This window comes from Carcharodon carcharias, chromosome 10, assembly GCF_017639515.1.
Source record: "Carcharodon carcharias isolate sCarCar2 chromosome 10, sCarCar2.pri, whole genome shotgun sequence".
Taxonomy (NCBI): domain Eukaryota; kingdom Metazoa; phylum Chordata; class Chondrichthyes; order Lamniformes; family Lamnidae; genus Carcharodon; species Carcharodon carcharias.
The window spans coordinates 150,691,105-150,708,283 of NC_054476.1; the positions used below are offsets into that span (position 1 = coordinate 150,691,105).

A 17,179-nucleotide genomic window follows, 5' to 3' on the forward strand; every position below is an offset into this window, starting at 1 on the left:
GAACAACGCTAGCCAATTTCCATCAAATTGAATTGAACTCATTCATGGAATTTGGGTTATACAACATACTAACCTCCAGGCACATACAGTGATGAAAATGGCTGTTGGTTGCAAGATTCTTACTTGGGAAGCTCAGTCAGTTATTTGAAAGAGTAACTAAACATCCCTATGACTCTAAATCACATTCAGTCCAACAATAATGGGAAAACTCAGAAGATTACAGTGTGAGAATGAAATGTTACATTGATGTAGTAAGCAATTTTGAAGTTTCATTTAAAATATTTTAGGGACAGAATAAAAAGAAGTTTGTGCCTTTATTGGACATCAGTCTTGTGTGATAGACAGCTTTGTTCTTGCTATCTGATTTTAAACTGCTTGTGGTTTGGTGTGCTCTGCTTTCCTCTGAAACATGGAATGGAGCTGTATAGATTTATCTGAAAAAGAAAAAAAGAAAGACTTGCATTTATTTATATTGCACTTCTCATGACCACCAGACATCTCAAAGTGCTTTAAAGCCAATAAAGTACTTTTTTTAAATGTAGTCACTATTGGAATGTAGGAAACCAGACAGCTAATTTAAACTCCCACGAACAGTAACGTGATAATGAGCAGATAATCTATTTTTATGATGCTAATTGAGGAATACATATTGGCCAGGACACTGGGAATCACTCCCTGACTCTTCTTCGAACTAGTGTTGTGGGATCTTTTCCATCTGTTTGAGCAGGCATATGGGGCCTCAGTTTAAACATCGGAAAGACGGCGCTTCTGGCAGTGCAATGCTCCCTCAGTGCTGCAGTGGAGTGAAGTGTCAGCCTTGATTTTTGGTAATCTGATGATAAATTGAGGGGTTTTTTTGAGGAAACCGTGTCCCAGTATACACTTATTATGAGCATGAATCAACTAACTTGATGAGAATGGCTGTGTACGTACCTGTATAGTCTGATATTGAGTGCAGATTGTGACTTAGTTTGAGACACTCTGCCAGGTTCATTTGTTTATTTGAGCCGCATAGCTCTTTCTGGCTTCAGACTACTTATTTCAAATGGCATTGCTGGAAGCAGGACAGATCATTTAGTTGCCTTGTAGTGGGCTTTCTGTTCCAAATTCACAACAACGTGAACTATAGGTGTGATAACTCTAGTACAGCAAATACATAACTCTGTTGAACCATGGGGGTGCTTGGAGCTGATGCTAGAGCTACAAATTCTAACTATCAATTACATTTCTCTCCCTGGCCACTGTTGGAAGCTGAACTAGACTGTTCGCAACCTTGGCACCTTAATTGGCCAAGATAAGCTTGCAATGCACATCACTCCATTATCAATGGTACCTATTTCCATCTCAGTGTAATGCCCCTGCCTCCAACTCTGCCTCAGCTCATCTACAGTTGGACCCATAAGACAATATGACGTAGGAGCAGAAGTAGGCTATTCAGCCCATCGAGCCTGCTCCGCCATTCAGAGAGATCATGGTTGATCTGACAATCCTCAACTCCACTTTCTAGCCTTTTCCCCATAACCCTCGATTCCCTTACTCTATCTCTGCCTTGACTATATTTAATGACCCAGCTTCTACAGCCTTCTGCAGTAAAGAATTCCACAGATTCACTATCTTTTGAGAGAAGAAATTCCTCCTCATCTTTGTTTTAAATGGGTGACCCCTGACTCTGAGATTATGCCCTTTAGTCCTAGACTCTTCCCACAAGGGGAAACAACCTCTTAGCATCTACTCTGTCAAGCCCCCTAAGAATCTTATATGTTTCAATAAGATCGCGTCTCATTCTTCTAAACTCCAATGAATACAGGCCCAACCTACTCAGCCTCATAAGAAAATCCCTCCACACCCGGAATCGACCTAGTGAACCTTTTCTGGACTGCCTCTAATGCCAGTATACCTTTCCTTAGATAAGGGGACCAAAACTGTTCACGGTATTCTAGATGTGGTCTAACTAGAGACCCTCATCTGTGCCTTTTTTAACTCTCAACTCTTCTAGTCTAACATCCTCCTGGCCAGCCTTCCATTTTCCATCCTCCTCAAACCTGAACTTGTCCAAAACTTGGTCTAGCTTACACCAAGTCCTGTACATTGATCATCCTATACTCACTGACCTACATCAGTTCCCAGTCCACAACACCCCTATTTTTAAAATTCTCAATTTTATTTTCAAATCCCTCCATTGTGCTGCCACCCCTGATCTCTGTAGCCTCCTCCAGTCTCACAACCCTCCAATATATGTGAACATCTACAATTCTGGCCTCTTGCACATCCTTAATTTTAATCACTGCAAATTTGGTGGCTGCGCCTTCAACCGCCTTGGCCCTAGTTTCTGAATTTCCTCCCTAAACCTCTCATTCACTCAAGCTCTCTCTTTAATACACTGCTTAAAGTCTACCTCTGCCTTGTCCTGCTATCTCCATATGTGGCTTGGTGTCAAATTTTAATAAATGCAAAATACTGCTGATACTGGAATTATGAAATAAAAACAAAGTGCTGGAAAAATTCAGGTCTGGAAGCACCTGTGAAGAGAGAAAGAGTTAAAGTTTTGAGTCTGATATGACTTCTTCAGAACAAAAATAAAAATAGCTGGAAAAACTCAGCAGGTCTGACAGCATCTGCAGAGAGGAACACAATTAATGTTTCAAGTCCGTATGACTCTTCAACAGAACTAAGGAAAAATAGAAAAGAGGTGAAATATAAGCTGGTTTAAGGGGGAGGAGGGGGGGTGGGACAAGTAGAGCTGGAAAGAGAGACAGTGATAGGTGGAGATCGCCAAAAGATGTCATAGACAAAAGGACAAAGAGGTGTTGAAGGTGGTGATATTATCTAAAGAATGTGATAATAGGTGACATTAAGGGTAGAAAGCAGGACGAGCAAGGTACAGATAGCCCTAGTGGGGGTGGGGTGGGGGGAAGGGATCGAAATAGGCTAAAAGGTAGAGATAAAACACTGGATGGAAATACATTTAAAAATAATGGAAATAGGTGGGAAAAGAAAAATCTGTATAAATTATTGGAAAAAAGGGGGTGGGGATGGAGGAGAGAGTTCATGATCTAAAATTGTTGAACTCAATATTCAGTCCGGAAGGCTGTCAAGTGCCAAGTCGGAAGATGAGGTGCTGTTCCTCCAGTTTGCGTTGAGCTTCACTGGAACAATGCAGTAAGCCAAGGATGGACATGTGGGCATGAGAGCAGGGTGGAGTGTTGAAATGGCAAGTGACAGGGAGGTCTGGGTCATGCTTGTGGACAGACCGAAGGTGTTCCACAAAGCGGTCACCCAGTCTGTGTTTGGTCTATCCAATGTAGAGGAAACCACATTGGGAGCAGCGAATGCAGTAGACTAAATTGAGAGAAGTGCAAGTGAAATGCTGCTTCACTTGAAATAAGTGTTTGGGCCCTTGGACGGTGAGGAGATGGGAAGTAAAGGGGCAGGTGGTGGCATCATGCTGGAGTTGGCGGAAATGGTGAAGGATGATCCTTTGAATGCGGAGGGTGTTGGAGTGATAAGTGAGGACAAGGGGGACCCTATCATGGTTCTGGGAGGGAGAGGAAGGTGTGAGGGCGGATGCGCGGGAGATGGGCTGGACAACCACTGTGGGTGGAAAACCTCGGTTAAGGAAGAAGGAAGACATGTCAGAGGAACTGTTTTTGAAAGTGGCATCATCAGAACAGATACGATGGAGGCGAAGGAACTGAGAGAATGGGATGGAGTCCTTACAGGAAGTGGGGTGTGAGTAGCTGTGGGAGCCGGTAGGCTCATAATGAATATTGGTGGACAGTCTATCATCAGAAATTGAGACAGAGAGGTCAAGGAAGGGAAGGACGTGTCAGCGGTAGACCATGTGAAAATGATGGAGGGGTGGAAATTGGAAGCAAAGTTAATAAATTTTCCCAGGTCCAGACGAGAGCATGAAGCAGCACCAAAGCAATCATCGATGTACCAGAGAAAAAGTTGTGGGAGGGGGCTGGAGTAGGACTGGAACAAGGAATGTTCCACATACCCCATTAAGAGAGAGGCATAACTGGGGCCCATGCGGGTACCCATAGCCACACCTTTTATTTGGAGGAAGTGAGAGGAGTTTAAGGAGAAATTGTTCAGTGAGAGAACAAGTTCAGCCAGACGGAGGAGAATAGTGGTGGATGGGGATTGTTCGGGCCTCTGTTCGAGGAAAAAGCTGAGAGCCCTCAGACCATCCTGGTGGGGGATGGAGGTGTAGAGGGATTGGGGGTCCATAGTGAAGAGGAAGCGGTTGGGGCCAGGGAACTGGAAATTGTTGATATGATGTAGGATGTCAGAGGAATCACGGATGTAGGTGGGAAGGGACTGGACAATGGGAGAAAGAATGGAGTCAAGATAGCAAGAAATGAGTTCCGTGGGGTAGGAACAGGCTGACACGATCGGTCTACCGGGACAGTCCTGTTTGTGGATTCTGGGTAGGAGGTAGAAGTGGGCCGTCTGAGGTTGGGAGATTGAGGTTGGAAGCTGTGGAAGGAAGATCTCCAGAGGAGATGAGGTCAGTGACTGTCCTGGAAACAATGGCTTGATGTTCAGTGGTGGGCTCATGGCCCAGGGAGAGGTAGGAGGAAGTGTCTGTGAGTTGACGCTCAGCCTCTGCGAGGTAGAGGTCAGTGTGCCAGACAACAACAGCACCACCCTTGTCAGCAGGTTTGATGACAATGTCAGAGTTGGACCTGAGAGAACAGAGTGCAGCAAGTTCAGAGAAAGACAGGTTAGAGTGGGTGAGGAGCAGACTGATGTCACGCTGACAGTTCTCGGTTCTTCAGAAGTTGGTGTCAAATTTTGTTTGATAACACACCTGTGAAATGCTTTGGGATAACTTACTATGTTAAAGAGCTACATGAATGCAAAATTATGTTATTGCAAATGTGAAAAATACAATACTGATTCTCCTTATGTTCATTAGTGTATTCTCAGAAAGAGGAAAAAAACTATATCTGAGTTCATAATTAATACTTATCCACTTAAAAACAATTAGCTAAGTAAAAGCCTAGTGATGTCCAATGAGACAGCACTATTAGATCAATGAATTAGTTTCACTGGAAACCTACAGCCATAGTACTGTAAACTCGGTATAGTTATTAATTAAAGAAAGCAGCTTAAACTGGTTTTTCTGTAACTGGGGTCAGCTAACTGTTTAGTTTCAGCAGGATATATAAACAGCTACTTGAGTGCATTTTGACATTGATTGTTAGCAGTTTGGGTGAGTAAGAGAGCGTTAATCTCTTTGTAAAAGTCTTACTTTTGTTTGTATTTAGCATTTAACTGAAATTTACTGTCTAAATTTCCCAGCCTTAAGGAGGGTTTTCAGGACTCCACTCAGGAGGGGCTGAAGTTAGCTAATTAAAGAAAGCAGTTTAAACCAGTTTTTCTGTAACTGGGGTCAGCTAACTTCTTTCAGCAGGATATATAAACAGACATTTCAGTGTGACTTAGCAATTTTAGGAAGGACAGGACGCTAGGAAAAAGTGGAGGGGTGACTCTTAATGATGGTATTAGCACATTAGAGAGGGAAGACCTAAGCTCAGGACACCAGGATGTAGAAGTGGTGTGGGTTGAGATGAGAAATGATAAAGGCAAGAAGTCACTTGTTTGAGTGGTTATCAAGCCCCCTAACTGTAACTACATGGTGGGACTGAGTATAAAGGAAGAGGTAAGGGGAACTTGTCAGAAAGGTATGGCGATAATCATGGGGGATTTTAATCTGCATATGGACTGGAAAATTCAGACAGGCAAAGGTAGCCTAGATGAGCTCATACAGTGTTTTCGAGATAGTTTCTTAGAAAAGTATGTTCTGGAGCCAACCAGAGAGCAGGATACACTAGACCCGGTATTGTGTAACAAGATAGGATTAATTGATAACCACATGGTGAAGGCACCCCTGGTTAGCAACAATCATAAAATGATTGAATTTTACAGTCAGTTTGAGGGAGGGAAGAGTGGGTCCAAGACTAGTATTTTAAACTTAAATAAGGGCAATTATGTGGAAATGAAAGCAGAACTATGGAAACTGAACTGGCAAATGAGGTTAAGATAGATGTCAATAGTGATTGTGGCAGACATTTAAGGATATATTTCAGAATACATGGAATAGGTACATTCTAATGCGAAAGAAAAATTCCAAGGGGTGGACCCACCATCCATGGTTAACTAAAAAAGTTAAAGACGGTATCAAACTTAAAGAAAAAGCAAATAATTCCACAAAGATGGGTGGCAGGTCAGGAGATAGGATAGAATATAAGGGACAGCAAAGAAGGACAAAAACATTAATAAGGAGGGAAAAATAAGAGTACAGGAAAAAGCTAGTTAAAAATATAAAGATCGATGGTAAGAGTTTCTGTAGATACTTAAGTAAGAAAAGAGTTAACAAAGTGAGTGCTGGTCCTATGGAAAGTGACTCTGGGGAATTAATAATGGAAAATAAAGAGATGGCAGATGAATTGAACAGGTATTTAGCATCGGTCTTCTCTATAGAGGATACAGATAATACCCCAGAAATAGCTTTAAATCAGGAATTGGAAGGGAGGGAGGAACTCAGGAAAATTACAGTCACCAGTTAAGTGGTACTTAGCAAATTGTTGGAGCTGCAGGCTGACAAATCCCCAGGTCCTGATGGGCTTCATCCTAGGGTCTTAAAAGAAGTGGCTAGTGAGATAGTTGATGCGTTGGTCTTAATTTTCCAAAATTCCCTAGATTTGGGGAAAATGTCATTTGATTGGAAAATAGCAAGTGTAACTCCTTTATTCAAAAAGGAGACTTAAAGCAGGAAACTACAGGCCAGTTAGCTTAATGTCTATCATAGAAAATATGTTGAAGGTTTTATTAAAGATGCTATGGCAGGGCACTTAGAAAAACTCAAGGCAATCGGGCAGAGTCAGCATGGTTTTGTGAAAGGGAAATCCTGTTTAACCAAATTATTGGAATTCTTTATCCACTTGCTGTGGATAAAGGTGGATGTACTGTACTTAGATTTCCAGAAGGCATTCGATAAGGTGCCACATCAAAGGTTATTGTGGAAAATAAAAGCTCATGGTATAGGGGGTAATATATTGGCATGGATAGAAGATTGGCTAGCTAACAGGAAACAGCAAGTAGCTGTAAATGGGTCTTTTTCTGGTTGGCGGGTTGTAATGAGTGGTATGCCATAGGGATCATCAGTGCTGGGGCCTCAACTTTTTATAATTTTTATAAGTGACTTGGATGAAGGAACAGAAGGTATGGTAGCTAAAGTTGCTGATGATACAAAGATAGGTAGGAAAGTAAGTTGTGAAAAGGACATGAGGTTACAAGGGGAGTTAGGTTAAGTGAGTGGGCAAAGACCTGGTAAATGGAGTATAATGTGTGTTAGGAATTAGATGTAGTTTTAAATAAGTTATATTGTATTTGTGAGTGTTAGGAACAAGATATAGCTTTAGGTTTAATTTATTTATTTTTATTTATGTTAAGAAAGGCGAAACCTGGACTTGGTTTGATTTTAGAGTTTTTTTGAGAGGCCCTGTTTGTATACATTTTTTAACGTGATTTTATGGCTTTTGAAGTGAAGAGATGGGTTACCAAAGGGTTGGTAGTTAAAGGAAGTTAAAACAAATACAATAAGTAAGAAAAAAACTGTGCTGTTGTCTAGCAACAGGGAATCAGAGAGAGACCCATAGAGACAGGGAGAGACAGGTAGATTTTAGTTCAATTGGTATGTGTATACCACAGAGTGAAGACAGTAATGGCCTAAGACTCTTTCTAGCTGGAAATGATGTCAGACTGCTGAGGAAATGAGTTTAAGGAACTTGTATGTATTTCTGTAAAGTAATATTGAGTTTAGAGTGAGTTTTCTGGATATCTCAAGGGCAGTACCAATTGTGGAAGGACTTCTAGTGAATGGTCAGAAGTCTACTGGAAAAGAAACCGCTTCGCAACTGAATCAGCTCTAGCCTTGGTGTGGAAGTAGTGGTACCTCTTCACTGGAGTGTTGAGTCTGTAAGGGTATTGCTGAGATAAAAGGATAATGTGAATTTGAATCATTTTTTGCTTTGGATCTTTGTTGAAATCTTTCCAACCTTTTTGTTGTCTAGTGTAATAAAGTTAATGTTTCATATTTAATAAATATTTTACCTTTTTGTTAAAAGTCAACAACAGCCTCCTGTGAATCTGTTTCAGTAAGTACCCTCCACAGTTTAAAAAAAATAAGATAAATTATGGTCTATCAAGCCAGGTTCAATTCTGGGATCTGACTTGACCAGTAATAACATCAGCAGGGATCATACGTGGAAAAATGTAAAATTGTCCATTTTGGCAGGAAGAATAAAAAAGCATATTATCTCAATGGTGAGAGATTGCAGAGCTTTGAGGCGCAGGACCTGGTGTCCTAGTGCATGAATCACAAAAGGCTAGTATGCAAGTACAGCAAGTCATTAGGAAAGCTAATGGAATGTTATCATTTATTGTGAAGGGAATTGAATATAAAAGTAGAGAGGTTATGCTTCTGTTATACAGGGCATTGGTGAGACCACATCTGGAGTACTGTCTATATTATTGGTCTCCTTATTTAAAGAAGTTTGTTAGAAGCAGTTCAGAGAAGGTTTGCTCAACTAATACCAGGAATGGGCGGGTTGTCTTGTGAAGAAAGGTTGGACAGGCTAGGTTTATATACGCTGGAGTTTAGAAGAGTAAGAGGCGACTTGATTGAAATATGTAAGATCCTAAGGGGTCTTGACAGGGTGGATGTGGAGAGGATGTTTCCTTTTGTGGGAGAATTTAGAACTAGGGGTCGCAGTTTAAAAATAAGGGGTTGCCATTTAAGACACAGATGAGAAGAATTTTTTCCTCTGAGGGTCATGAGTCTTTAGACCAACCTTCCTCAAAAGGCAGTGGAAGCAGAGCCTTTGAATGTTTTCAAGGCAGAGGTAGATAGATTCTTGGTAAACAAGGGAGTGAAGGGTTACTGGGGATAGGCGGGAGGTTACAGTCAGATCAGCTATGATCTTATTGAATCGCGAAGCAGGCTCGAAGGACCAAGTGGCTTACTCCTGCCCTTATTTGTATATTCATATGCTTTAAAACAAAAGTACCTCATCTAAGCATACACAACATCCAGCAGGTTCATGCTTAGTTTCTTTAATGTGAAGAATTGAATCTGATATTTTCATTGCCTCACGGTTTTGCGGTCTTAATTATACTGTATGAGACTTTGTGTTCCTTGCAAAGGTTAATTGACTTTCATGTCAGGGAAGAGAGATTTATGTGCTTTGTGTATAAGTGCATTTATTACAGCAGTTTGAACTAGGTGTAATCAGCAAATCTGCGCCTTAACCTTAAACTGAAACTGATATTTAATTTGGATATCTTTTAAACTAGTAGTTATTTACACGTGAATAACAAAGAACTTTTTGTTAATTTCTTTGCAAAACTAACATTGGAAGGCATTGAGCAGAGAACAAGCACTTAATTGCAGAAGTGAGAAAAAAGTGCTCCAGACCCTTCCTACATAACACCCTTCTGTGAGTTGGGTTAATTACCATCTTCTCATGGCTGAGGAATGTGTACAGAAAACTGAAGAATAAGTCTAAATATAAATAATGTGAACATGGGAGGATGAAAGAAGGGGAAATTGTGGGCACTAGCAGATTTTTCAGCATTGAAAATAACAACTTTTCTGTAAAAGTGCTACACTGCATAAAATTTCCATGTTATACTGTGCAACCTGTCAATGTACATTCTGTGAATTTCGAGCATAAACAAAAAGCTTAATGTATTTTTGTTTTGGCATTTAGGCATTGCAGTGCTCAAAGACCATGTCCTTTCTTCCGTTAATGTGTTCAGTGTTTAAATACTGCCAACAGCTCAGAGTTCTGTTTGTTGGCATGTTTTCACATATATCAAATGAGATCTGGTCACATACCATTAGTTATTGCTGTATGGTTGAACCTAAGCTATATGCATCTTGGTGAAGAAAACAAGAAATAGATCAACGTTGCATCTTGGAACACCACTTTTGTCATACTTTTTCTCAGATGCCCTGAAGCTTCAAGCTTAATCTCTCACCTGCATTTGTAAATGCCCCTGTTTATCTTTCCTTAGAAACCAGATTGGGAAGTAGCTGTGAAATGCATAAACAAGAAAAATCTGTCAAAATCGCAAATCCTGCTTGGGAAAGAAATCAAGATATTAAAGGTACAGTGTTTGTTTGAATTATCACCAGATAAAATAAAAGATGGGAAATTACCTTGGAATTTAGTTTTCACCACTGAAAATAGCCATTCAAGTAAGTGGTTGTTCCTTGCCCATCCCATTGGAACCAAATTCAGCAGGTCTGGCAGCATCGGCGGAGAAGAAAAGAGTTGATGTTTCGAGTTCTCATGACCCTTCAACAGAACATGAGGACTCGAAAGGTCAACTCTTTTCTTCTCCGTCGATGCTGCCAGACCTGCTGAGTTTTTCCAGGTAATTCTGTTTTTGTTTTGGATTTCCAGCATCCGCAGTTTTTTTGTTTTTACCATTGGAACCAAAGCTGTATAGCAATAGTACTGTCACAGTTTGTTTCTGACTCAAAAAGTCTCATCAGACTCCCAGATTCTGACACTGGATTCAAATTGGTTAAGTAATGATGGTCTATGTGATATGATGTACTTTCTAACTGTGTCAGTGACATTTAGGGATATAGTTTATTTATATTATTATGTTGGTCAATTTCATTCTTTGGACATTAATGGTATTCTGAAATTGAGTTAGATTTAATGCCAATATAATTTACACCTGCTGGCAGCACAGCTAAGGTTTTGTTTTCCCCTTTCAGTTCCCCTCTTGGATTGCTTATATGATGCACCCCATCTGAAACATTCTTAGGACAATCCTGTAGATGCTTCTAAAGTAACCTTTGTTGCTTTCCAAAATACTTGCCAAATCACCTGTAGTAAACAGAATATTAATTGCACTGAAAATATGGGTGTTTAATTGCAGTTGCCTGCTTGTGTTTTTAACCTTTGCCACTGCTATTAAGTGGGTATTGCTTTGTTGCAGTATTGACACCCAAAGTCTTTATTGTAAACTAGAGATTTTGAGGCTAAATGATTTATACAAATGAAACACTACAGAAGTAGATGTAGAAGTAACAGATGATTACTGCTCACCTTTGATCAATTGACAACACAAAAACAGAATTACCTGGAAAAACTCAGCAGGTCTGGCAGCATCGTCAGAGAAGAAAAGAGTTCTGCTGAAGGGTCATAAGGACTCGAAACGTCAACTCTTCTCCGCCGATGCTGCCAGACCTGCTGAGTTTTTCCAGGTAATTCTGTTTTTGTTTTGGATTTCCAGCATCTGCAGGTTTTTGTTTTTATTTCTTTGATCAATTGAGTTTGGTGATCATTCTGATGTAAGAAAGGCAGTTTGGGCAACCGCATTTAATAGAGATTACATAGGTCAAATTCTTGCATTTCCGTAGGCACCACCACCTTCTCATTGCACTCTTGATATTGTTTGCAGAGCTGAAGTTAATGGGCACTGAGGAGTAAACCTTCTCAAAGTTCAACTGTTTTCACTGTAATTGTAATACGCAAACTTCCTAGGTTCCCTACTTCTAAAAAAAGGATTCCTTATTTTATAGTTTTTCATGAATTATTTTTAACTTGTTGCATTATAACATTGATGTAATGTAATTACCATTAATCCAGTTGTATTTCTCAGTCTGACTTTTCTGACGTTCTTAAAGGAAAATGATTTTCGATGCTGAGCGCTTTACTGAATTCTGAGCTCTTTTATCGCCGCCTTCTTGAAGTAGTGGGATGCAGCATCTAAAATATACAGTACCCTCTGATTATCGTCACATTAATGTGTTGTATGCCTCTGGTGTTAAAGTTTTAGTGGATGGTTTATTCACAGATGCTTGGAACGTGGCTACCAGAAGGTGTTACCTCCTTTCTATACAAATTTTCAGAAGCGCCTGATGATGGATGAAGAAATTAATAACTTTTGAGAAAAAAAAACAAAATAAAGGACTTCAGATTCTACTGTGCTCTGTTACAATAACAGAATGGCTAAGATTTTTTGGCAGTACTTTAGTTTTTTCCACTGTACATTATTTCAGTTACAAATTCTATGCTTTTGATTCTAGGAGCTTCAACATGAGAACATTGTAGCACTTTATGATGTTCAGGTAAGATGCTTACTATTACTCTGATTTGTTTTTGTCCATTACAGTAATAAATAACCTTTCACAGGGAAATTATTATAGCTATCATTTGAACTCAAAATTAGCAAAAAAAATAAAAATTAATTATCGTAAGTATACCTATCTATCTCTTGGGGATGTGGGTTAATTTGATTTTATTACTTGAAGTTATTACTTAGGGGAAGGTGTTACAGACAGGGGAGAGAGGCAAACTGAACTCCTTTTTTTTCCTGTGTCTGCCCGTAAGCAGAAATGTTTTAATTTTTGAAATAGATTGTGGCATGTTTCCCCAAATCCTCTGTTTGTGAAGTCAATTTTAAAGTGACTCACAGCAACCTCTCCTTCGGGTTAACTCTGAAGTATTGTTTATTCATACATGAAATCTGGGGGTTGGTCGTCACAACTACATAGACACACAAGGACATAGGAAAGAAAAAGAGTTTTGCAACTAGGAATAACTTAAAACAAACACAAACAAAGATAGAAACATTAATTCACATGAATGTTAGAGTCCAGAATGTCAGAGGCCAGGAGGGTTCCTTCACGTAGGAGTTAAAGTTCAGGCGGATCCAGCTAGCTAAAGGCAGGAGTTGCTTAATTCCTTTGAAGTTGGTGACGATGCAGCACAATGAGGTTGGTATGCAGCGACTTGGTCTGCTCTACAAGTGACGACAGGAAGCTTTGAGAACCAGGCTTTGAGGAGGTTTAAACTTGAGACAGGCTTTGTTGTCAACCTGGAGTCCTGCTTTGGTGTTGACAAGCTGGATGCTAACAGTAGACTGCCCTGGGAGTCCAGGAATGTAACATTAAAACTTTGCAAAGGCAGAAGAGTTTTGTTCCATGTGTTGCCCATTGATGAGTCAGTTTCAGATTAACAATCAGTTTCTAAGCCTCTAGTCATATTCCATTGTCCATTTTAGGATATAGATGGTGGCTGTTAGCACCTCCGTAGGTATAATGAGTTTCAGTGGCACTCTTTGTTATACGTCCAGGCTGGGGAGACAGTCGGCCTGCTGCCCCCTTGTTTTGTTGATTGTAATGCGTCTGCATAATGATGGGTGAGATTCTACAAGAATGAGGATTGAGCTTTGTCCTGTAATTACTGTTTGAAGTTTCCAGAATTGTATCTAACTTGCAAATCATGTGACCTGTAGCATGTTTTTGATCCAGCAAAGTCCAATTTTATATAAGTAGAAGTGAGGTTTGACTTAAATAGTTTATGATGTCTTTCATATCTAATAGACATGACAGAAGAGAAACATTTTGTATTCAAGTTTTCTTTAGGAATGTTTCTCCTCTAAGATAGGAAACCACTATTAACAATGTGTACTGTTAACAAGGTTCATTGCATCAGTGCTTTACCTCCAGAGCATAGAGTCATGGTAGTACCTGATGTTTTAGCAAAAGATATACATGCGATTTTTCAGTCTCAATTATATTTTGGCTGATAACTTTGATCACTAACCCTGAGGTTACCTCAGTTGGCCCTGATTATAAAACATGGCTTGTATTTAATTGTATTTTCTGTAAATTGCACCATCTAAACTATGGCTATTGAAGTGAAACATGAGAACAAGGAACTTTTTTTAAGCTAGTCTTCCTAAAGATTTGGGCACCTTCAACTTGAACATGGCAGAGTAAACTTCTACTTTAGGATGTGCTCCATGTTGTTTGCTGAAAAAGTAACACCATGTGAACAGCGTATTAATGAGCCAAAATAATAATTCACTTAGTTCTGTTGAAGGGTCATGAGGACTCAAAACGTCAACTTTGCTCTTCTCCGCCAATGCTGCCAGACCTGCTGAGTTTTTCCAGGCATTTCTGTTTTTGTATTAATGAGCCAACTGTCAGCAACTTAAAGTTAGGAAGAGAGAGCCTGTGAATTGCTTTATGCCTTGAGTTGCTAGATGATTTGCACTGTCCCAGCATTATTTTCATGGAAACAGTATCTCTCCCCTAACCTCCTTGTGAGTTTCATGAATTGCTGTATTTGTATATTAATTACCCAATCAACTTACCACATGAAATTGTCGGCTAATTATGAGTAATTACCCTTTTAATGATGTGATAATTGCTGATCGATCAACCTGTCATTCAACAATATTCCGTTGTCCATTTTAGGAGATAGGTAAATACAAAAAACTGTGGGTGCTGGAAATCCAAAACAAAACAGAATTACCTTGAAAAACTCAGCAGGTCTGGCAGCATCGGCGGAGAAGACAGGAGTTGACATTTCAAGTCCTCATGACCCTTCCACAGAACGTTCTGTGGAAGGGTCATGAGGACTCGAAACGTTCTGTGGAAGGGTCATGAGGACTCGAAACGTCAACTCTTTTCTTCTCCGCCAATGCTGCCAGACCTGCTGAGTTTTTCCAGGTAATTCTGTTTTTGTTTAGGAGATAGATGGTGGCTATTAGCGCCTCCGCAGGTATAATGAGTTTCAGTGGCACTCTTTGTTATACGTCCAGGCTGGGGAGGCAGTCGGCCTGCTGCTCCCTTGTTTTGTTGATTGTAATGCGTCTGCATAATGATGGATGAGATTCTACAAGGATGAGGATTGAGCTTTGTCCTGTAATTATTGTTTGAAGTTTCCAGAACTGTATCTAACTTGCAAATCATGTGACCTGTAGCATGTTTTTGATCCAGCAAAGTCCAATTTTATATATAAGTAGAACTGAGGTTTGACTTAAATAGTTTATGATGTCTTTCATATCTAATAGACATGACAGAAGAGAAACATTTTGTATTCAAGTTTTCTTTAGGAATGTTTCTCCTCTAAAATAGGAAACCACTATTAACAACGTGTACTGTTAACAAGGTTCATTGCATCATTCCTCTACCGCCAGGGCATAGAGTCATGGTAGTACCAGATACTTTAGCAAAAGATTTACATGCGATTTTTCAGTCTCAATTATATTTTGGCTGATAACTTTGATCACTAACCCTGAGGTTACTTCAGTTGGCCCTGATTATAAAACATGGCTTGTATTTAATTGTATTTTCTGTAAATTGCACTATCTAAACTATGGCTAATGAAGTGAAACATGAGAACAAGGAACTTTTTTTAAGCTAGTCTTCCTAAAGATTTGGGCACCCACACTTGAACATGGCAGACTAATCTTCTATTTTAGGATGTGCTCCATGTTGTTTGCTGAAAAAATAACACCATGTGAACAGCGTATTAATGAGCCAACTGTCAGCAACTTATGGTAAGGAAGAGAAAGCCCGTGAATTGCTTTATGCCTTGAGTTGCTAGATGATTTACACTGTCCCAGCATTATTTTCATGGAAACAGTATCTTTCCCCTAACCTCCTTGTGAGTTTCATGAATTGCTGTATTTATATATTATTAACCAATAAACTCACCACATGAAATTGTCGGCTAATTATGAGTAAGTACCCTTTTAATGATATGATAATTGCTGATCGATCAACCTGTCAATCAACCTCTCTGGCCCAGAAAGTCAACAATTAAAAGTTAAAAACAAAACCTGCGGATGCTGGAAATCCAAAACAAAAACAGAATTACCCGGAAAAAGTCTGCAGTTCTGGCAGCATCGGCGGAGAAGAAAAGAGTTGACATTTCGAGTCCTCATGACCCTTCAACAGAACAATTAAAAGTGCAGTCTTCAAGTAATGAATTGTTGATGGCGATTTAAAAAAAATTAAATACAAAATAAATATTTTTAAATTCCCTCTCTGTTGATCCAATCTTTCCTTTTCTCTTTCTGTACATGATTTGACATTGAAATCACATATTCTAATTTGCTTTCCTCCTCTGTTTATTTCTTAATCTTTAAATCTCATTAGTTAAGGTGATGCGCATTTGGCCCTATCGTTCACCAAGCTCGCCACATTGTTATCTTTTTACATTTCCAGGGCAAAATATTTTTGATTAGGTACAATAACACCGGGAGCTCTGTCCCAATAATTATGTGCAAAAGACAGAAAGCAGAATAAGAAAAATGATAGAGAAATCAAGGGCAAGAATCAAACAGGACCTCAGTGAAAAATAGTGTGAACGGGACCAGGAATGTTAAAAAAACAAGCCTTAAGGCTTTGTCCCTTAACGCGAGGAGCATTCGCAATAAAGTGGATGAATTAACTGCGCAAATAGATGTAAACTATGATATAATCGGGATTACGGAGACATGTCTGCAGGATGACCAGGGATGGGAACTGAACGTTCAGGGGTATTTAGGAAGGACAGACAAAAAGGAAAAGGCAGTGGAGTTGCATTGCTGGTTAAAGAGGAAATTAACGCAATAGTGAAGAAAGATATTAGCTCCGACGATGTGGAATCTGTATGGGTGGGGCTGAGAAACACTAAGGGGCAAAAGACGTTAGTGGGGGTTGTATATAGACACCCAAACTGTAGTGGTGATGTTGGGAATGGCAATAAACAGGAAATTAGAGGTGCATGCAATAAAGGAACATCTGTAATTATGGGTGACTTTAATCTGCATATAGATTGGGCAAATCAAATTAGTAACAAAACCGTAGAGGAGGAATTCCTGGAGTGTATACGGGATGTTTTTCTGGACCAATACATTGAGGAACCAACGAGAGAACAGGCCATCCTCGACTGGGTATTGTGTAATGAGAAAGGAATAATTGATAATCTAATTGTGCGAGGCCCCTTGGGGATGAGCAATCATAATATGACAGACTTCTTCATCAAAATGGAGAGTGACGTAGTTGATTCTGAGACTTGGGTCCTGAATCTTAATAAAGGAAACTACGATGGTATGAGGCGCGAGTTGGCTATGATGGATTGGGATGACAGTGGATAGGCAATGGCAAACATTCAAAGAGCGCATGGGTGAACTGCAACAATTGTTTATTCAGCAAAAGTAAAACAGGAAAGGTGGTCAAACCATGGCTTACAAGGGAAATTAGAGATAGTATTAGATGCAAGGAAGGGGCATACAAATTGGCCAGAAAAAACAACAGACCTGAGGATTGGGAGCAGTTTAGAATACAGCAAAGGAGGACCAAGGG

General features: G+C 39.7%; 2 protein-coding genes across 2 annotated transcripts in view; both read left to right on the plus strand.

Annotated features, from left to right (window-relative positions):
- nle1 (notchless homolog 1 (Drosophila)) overlaps positions 1-12,138 on the plus strand; it is a 71,918-nt gene extending 59,780 nt beyond the window's left edge. The window contains exons 14-15 of the transcript XR_005944274.1: positions 10,090-10,182; positions 12,122-12,138. The gene's annotated coding sequence lies outside the window, so the exon portion shown is untranslated. The remainder of the gene's footprint in view (positions 1-10,089; positions 10,183-12,121) is intronic.
- The window catches only part of ulk2 (unc-51 like autophagy activating kinase 2), a 106,748-nt gene that overhangs the window by 8,654 nt on the left and 80,915 nt on the right, over positions 1-17,179 (plus strand). Inside the window, exons 2-3 of the mRNA XM_041198091.1 lie at positions 10,090-10,182; positions 12,122-12,163. Coding sequence (XP_041054025.1) covers positions 10,090-10,182; positions 12,122-12,163 — 135 coding nt within the window. The remainder of the gene's footprint in view (positions 1-10,089; positions 10,183-12,121; positions 12,164-17,179) is intronic.